At 34.6% G+C, this 6,911-nt stretch overlaps 1 protein-coding gene across 1 annotated transcript in view; it reads left to right on the top strand.

Moving 5' to 3' along the window:
* Positions 1 to 1,109: 1,109 nt before the first annotated feature.
* MTTP (microsomal triglyceride transfer protein) overlaps positions 1,110 to 6,911 on the top strand; it is a 47,792-nt gene continuing 41,990 nt past the window's right edge. Inside the window, exon 1 of the mRNA XM_005857232.2 lies at positions 1,110 to 1,691. Coding sequence (XP_005857294.1) covers positions 1,631 to 1,691 — 61 coding nt within the window. The 5' untranslated portion in view covers positions 1,110 to 1,630. The remainder of the gene's footprint in view (positions 1,692 to 6,911) is intronic.

Genomic DNA, 6,911 nt, shown 5'->3' with positions numbered 1-6,911 from the left:
TTTATTGGTTGGACTCTGGTACCTGACAACAAATGGTACTTTTACCTGTGAGACACGTATCATGCACCATTTAGTCTATGTAACTGAGCCTCAAATGGAAATACAAAAGACAATTCTCATAGAATCACATAAGATTCAAACTAGTTCTTAATTTAAATAAGAATGTAAAGTTTGAGTGACTATAATGGCTTCATATCCCCTATGTATGTAATGCTGAGATTGTGGAAACATACAGAAATCCATTCATATGTAAATTTAAAGGACTTTCACATCACCTTGTATTTATAATACCTACTCTTCATAAAAACTTACATTTCTTCACAAATGTATTTTTCTAAGAATGGTCTTGTTCGTTTACCCCAGGAAAACTTGTTATTTATAAGTTATAACATTAATGTGATAGTTACAACCAAACATTTTATTTCTGTATAGGTACTTCTGCCATAATTTATGTACAAAGGTTATGACAGCAAATGAAGTTCTAATCTCAATGGATGACAAAGATGAACAATTTTCAATTTTAAGTTTTTTATATAAACTTTGTAGATTTTAAATTTTATGTTTCATCTTGTGGCCCTATCAAGTTGGCTATCTTTTACCTGGGTTGTCTAAACATAAAGTTAAGATTCTAGAAAAGAGTTTTGAGAAAGACAAGAGTAGATTTGAGAACCCATTTTATAATTAAATATGGCCTTAAGTATTTTTAAGTTCATTCATATAGTCTTTCACCAGTACTTTATTCCCCCTTTGCCAAAAACACCCCACATGCCACCCAAACACCTCATTTTAGTAAGTTTTGTTCATATTAAGTCTCTTCCAGGAGTTTCCAAGGATAAAGGTTGGTTCAGTTAATGTGGTCTTAGCCATACTAGAGTATTTGCTTTGATTCTAGAGATGTTTCCTAATAAATTTTCTGTAGCAAAATTGTTAAGGGCTGGAATTTCCCCTCTGAATCTCTCCCTAGAAATGGGATTCAGAAAGCCCAGGGACTCCATCCAGCACATTGGGGGACTCAGACAACTCTGTCTCTTGTTACAGATATAGCTAGAGGCCTACTATGATATTAATACACTAGAAAGTGATTGGTGGTGGTACAACTTGATTTTTTTAAGTTCAAGCCTAAAATTCAGAGTGATTTATTCTAATAGCATGCATACATGTGATATAAACAAATCCAAAGATGAGCATATAACATACACAAGATCCAATTAAGGTTAGCTGAGTGAGAATCCTCACTACCCTCCCACATGAAATAGTAAAATATGAAGACAGGTGTTTAATATCATAGGCATGATGATTAGTATTGAGTAGAAAAGTGTCATCACCGCTTTTTCTGAATTTACGAGTAGACTAGTTTAGCTCTCAAAAGTGAAGATTATTTTCCCTATTGAGTAAAAAAATTAAAGAGTGAAAGACTGAAAACTACAGCCCACCTGTGTTTAATCATTAACAGTGATCCCTTCGGTGAACCTAGGTCGTGATTTTGGAGTTTGGAATCTGACCTTTCCCCAGAGATAAACATTATCATTGCAGGTTCCAAGGAGGGACATTTCCTTGCTGCCATCAGAAGAGTCCACTTCTTAGTGACTCCTTGCCGGGTACTGGATGCATTAGAGGGTGGAGAGTCAATATGATTCTTCTAGCTGTGCTTTTTCTCTGCTTCATTTCCTCATACTCAGCTTCTGTTAAAGGTAAGTTTGTGTTGCCTTTTGCTAAATTTCAATTTTAATCATTGAAAGGGCAGTGTGTGCTTGTGTGTGAGTGTGTGTGTGTGTGTGTGTGTGTGTGTGAATAGTGAAAGTTTCTAACTAAACCAGCTTCAAAAGCATGTAACTATGGGATGTTTGTGAAGGCATGACTGGGTTAGAATGAAAACTGAATTCAAATTCCTCCATACAATAAGAAAACAGAGGTTCCTTTTAGATTCAGTGCCTCAGATGAGTGTGCTGCTTGTTTCAATTTCTCATTCATGGTGGATTTTTAAAAGGGAGAAAAAAGATGCCAGCTATTGTTACCTGCTGCTGTTGGTTGCTCCCTGAATGCAGCTCCTTCATTTGAATTGTAAAAGAGGACTTAAAAAAAACACTTCTTTAAATTTCCTTCTAGTTGCTTAGCAATGTGACATCAAGAAGAATTAGACCCAATGTAAAAGCATGTGACTTACCAAAGAATTACGAATGAAATGGTAAAGCATGTATTTAATTTCATTACTTGTTAGAAGTGACAGAATCATCATAGTTGGTGAATTACATAAAATAAAAGTACATGATATAGGATAAGAAGATTTATTATCTTTTGAAAACTTGTGTTGGTAGTTACCATTTCTACTTTAAGATAAATTTGATTTAAAAAACACACACTGATGAATTGAGACCTTTGAAAGAGAAAAAACAGGAGTGGTAATTTCAAAGAGAAGTATGATTGTATTAATATGGAATCTTGTTTTAAATCACTAGTTAATACACTCCTTGGGTTTCTAAATGTTATGCCTGTAAAATTATCACTTTTTTATAGTCTCTTAAGCGGGTGTACTATCAAAGGTAATTGATCTAACATCATTTAGCATAATAAGGTCCAATTTGAATAACTATGTACTCTAAGTAATTGATATAAAACAGTTGATTTGTAAACTCCTAAAACCAATTTGGAATTGGTTTTTGATGACAAACTGAAGTTTTTCCTCAAGATTTTTTGCATGGAAAATTTTCACATGAGGAAAAGACAATCTTTATTATGGGAACAATAAATGGGGGGCTAAATTTAAATTATTTCACATAAGCAAATGACACTTTTTTTTCTTGAATTAAAGACAGTATTTCTCACCAGTTTCTGAAATGTTTGGTATTTAAAGATACAGTCCTTACTTGGATGAAAAAAAATGTTTTGAGAAAAATGTAAAGGCTTGTAAATTATATCTGAGAATTATATAGAGAGCTTACTATTTTATTATGTCAAATAAACTCTTGTATATTTGAAATCTGAGTGATTTTTACAACATAATATCAAACCTAATATACCATGATTATTTTGAAAAAAAATAATTGAGATATAGTAGTTATTGTGGGTTTCTCTTTTTCCCCCACCCTATAAATAAGAAGTTTGGATAACTTAATATTTTCAAATACGTGCACTAATAAAGATTTAAAATACACATAGGCAACAATAGCACACAGGTTTAGAAGATGACAGTTGTCTACAGTTTGTTGTGTACAAGTTCAGTGGTAAATCCAGATTTTTAGAACCTGAAGATTATGCAACTTATGGGACATATTTTTAGGAAAGATTGCAAAAATACCTTACTTTTGCGAATGTTACTGAAAAAAAGATGTGTATACATTGCTAGTGTCACCTTCTAAGATCTTGAAATGAACCTGGGCAAGTAAGGGCCCCAAAGCCTAAGTGCCATTAGCTTCATGGTACAAACTGCTTATGCCAAATATAAATAAAAAGTACAGGACTTGACAGCTCTCCCTCTACCTAGGTGTGATAACCTTTTGTATTATATACTGTGACTTAGTAATAAATTCCTTGTTCTCTGTAATGATTTACATTTAACAAGCAAACTACTTAGGAAGAATTTACTTTAAGGCCATTATAAATTTTTGGGATCCCATGCAGCACCTCAAAACTCATCTCAAATTTAATTGTCAATGCCACTGTTTAGCAAATCCCCAGATTTGGGTGGTTTTTGAATGCATGTTGAACTGTGAAGAGAATGGAGGAAGGTATTCAAATTAATATGGAAGAAGGTCTATTTAGAAGAGATATGCTGAGTGTGAACATTCTGAAACCTCAAGTTTTCCCTAGTTTTTCTGAATCATATTTTATAATAGTGGATCTATTCTCAGTGCCTTCTTTGGGTTTTCTTTATAGTACTTTTACTTTCCATAATCTACACAAAAACTTTCTATTTAATCTTGTTACTTCTAAACCTGAACTGTTTCTTCATTTCCAGTCTTTCTCTCAGTTCATGGCCTTCCCCATACTTTTCAATTCATTTATGCTTCATCCTACCCTACTTCCAGCCTTATAGTTTTCTGTTGGAATCCTAAATCCCTATTTTGTCTCCTTGCTTAAACCAATTAACTGTCTATTGGGCTCATCTAGGTTTGATAAATGAGTATTTTAACATATTTCCTAAAGGTTTGAAACTAAGTTTGTTGTTTTTAAGTCCCTTAAAAATTCTAGATGCACTTAAAGGGGAACCTTGAAGAGGTATTGACTCTTTCTCTTCTGGTTTTATCTAACATTAGCTTCAAAAAATGCCATTCTGCATACTCGAAAGAGCAGTACCTTAAGAAAGAAATTATGTCAACAATATAAATAGAACATGTCCCCATTGCCCAGTGTTGCCAGTCTCTAAACCAACAGAGACATATTTATCAAAGAAGAAAGGATAACAGGGACAACACTACAGCACAATCCATTTATTTGAAACATTTTAGGTTTATCTCCTGTTGAAAGAGGTAGGAAAAAGTTCTAGGAGAAACAAGGCTTATTCTTTCCTGTGTTTTATCACTAATTAGTCATAATCAAAAACTAATCTTGTTGCCCCTTTTCACATTCTATTGTCCAGTAAAGTCAAAGTAAGAAAAAATGGTCAACACAATAGTTTGGAAAGCTTCAGAATGTAAGGGAGGCTGCCTTTCTACAAACTTTTCATAGTAACTTCAATCACCATCACCTTCATGTAGTCCATGAAACTTGGATCTCAGTAAATTTAAGTGTCAAATTCTGCATTATATCTGCTCTGTTGAGTTTAACGCAGACTCAGCTTTTTTTGGCTGTCATATAATGCCTATCTTTCAGAATGACTGTGAGGATTAGATAAGAAAACATGTATTTCCTTTATGCCTTGCGTGGAATTCTATACATGTCATTAAAATAAGGCCTCTCTGCCCAAAATATCATTCCTGGCCAGAAAGCTAATGTTTGAAGCTGCAGGAGTGTCTCTACTTAAACTGTAGAAGAGGCAGAGGTAAGGAAGGCTAGAGGGAGTCATAGATTTCATCTCCTTCAAAGTTTCTCCTGACCTTTTCTGCCTTCTGTATCTCATAGCTGAGGTTCTGACTTGTTGCTTGGATACGGTCTATTTTTGTGTTTATACACTTGGATACCCACTTCCACACTTCCTTTTCCTGATTCCTAGTTCTTGATTCCTTATCCCATTTCTTTGAAGGTTTGTTAGATCACATAACTTTGCCACACATCTACTCAGAGTCAAATTCTAAATCTATGCAAAGGTCTTTGCCCCAGATCTCCCTGCCACCTATAGGTACCTATTTGACCTCACTTCCTTCTGCTGTCTTTCACTTAGTCAGTCCCAGCCTCTTTGGCCTCCCAGCTGTTCCTCCATTACACCTGCATGAACTTTCCTCAGGGCCTTTGAACTGCTATTCCTTCTGTGGGGAGGATGGGTGGTAGGAGTGTGGAGATGCCCTCCCCACAGATATCCACATGAGTAGCCTGAAGCCTTTGCCCAGAATATTACCTTCTCAACAAAGGTCTTTCTCTCAGTATCTCCAGTCCCTTTTCTGTTTCATTTTTCTTTATATACTTTTATTACTTATAAGTATATAAGCTATTGCCCATCTCCTCCTTATAAACTCCACAAAGGTAGACATTTTATCTGCTCGTTAACTGGTGTAGCTCCAGAGCCTAGAAAGGTGCCCACCACAACGTGGATGCTCAGTACATCCTTGTTGAATGAGTGAATGAATGAATGAATGAATGAATACATGAATTCCTAGCTCACTCCCTAGACATAGAGTTCAACCTAAAGGTGTAGATAAGTATGGTATAGAGAAGAGCATGATCTCTAAAGCCAGACAAGCCTGGGTTCACAGCCTGACTCCACCCCTAACTGTCTGGGTGATCTTGGATAAAATGTATAATCTCTGTGCCCCTCAGTTTCCTTATGTATGAAATGGGATTAGTAATGATACCTATTAAGTTCTTGTGAGGATTAAATATAGGTGTTCCCCCAAAATATATACACACACTTTGAATAATTATAAAGGTAGTTTTTATTAAAGTACATTTCATTTTCAAAATTGAGCTATCAGCTGGTAAAGTGTGCATACATTTTTGGGGGGACACCCTGTATATTAATGCACATAGAACTCTTAGTTTATTAGAGACAATGTATTTTGACCATTTTTTCCTCTGGGCAGTAGGTGCTGTATTAGATGATAGAGACAGTAGATGCTAAAGACTTTTCAGAGGTTTTTTTAAATTTTTTGACTTTTAATTTTACTTTTTTTTCTCAACTATCTCATTTCTAGCCTACTCATCTTAACCTCCTTTCCTGACCTCCCTCATGTGCATATATCCTGAGGGTGGGGGGAGTTATGGTTGCCTATTATAGTTAACTAGGAGATACAACCTGATTAGCACTGAGGAAAAATGTATACTGAAATCTTTTTTACTACCTCCTGAGAGCTATAGATAGGAAATATGCAAAGAAAAAAATTGGTAAGACTGTAAACTTCAAGTCATCCCTAAGAAAAACTTGATCCTACTCCCATTTTTTGAATTAAATTAAACTGAATGGAAGAGTGTGTGATCTCCATGTATCAACTTTTTTGGCTCACAATACTGACTTTTATACTATTTGATATTAAATTGTCTGTCAAATTAAAGCCTGTGTTAAGGTTTTATGTAGTGAAACATCATTTTATTCAGTCACAGCTAATTTAAACTTACATATGTGTAACATTGAAATGTACCTTTGTACTAAAAGTTTACTAATTAAATTGACAGAGTAAATTGCATTGGAGGGATATTCTTTAAATATTCAAAACATCCAATTAAAGGAACTGCCTTCTGACCCCTAAAATAACTTTGGCAATGAGCCATTACATTTATTTACAAATGGTTTGTATTAATTTTATAAAGCAATCCCAGGGCTG

Source organism: Myotis brandtii, unplaced genomic scaffold (genome assembly GCF_000412655.1).
Source record: "Myotis brandtii unplaced genomic scaffold, ASM41265v1 scaffold1087, whole genome shotgun sequence".
NCBI classification, from domain to species: Eukaryota; Metazoa; Chordata; class Mammalia; order Chiroptera; family Vespertilionidae; genus Myotis; species Myotis brandtii.
This window is presented reverse-complemented; position numbering and strand designations above follow the sequence as displayed.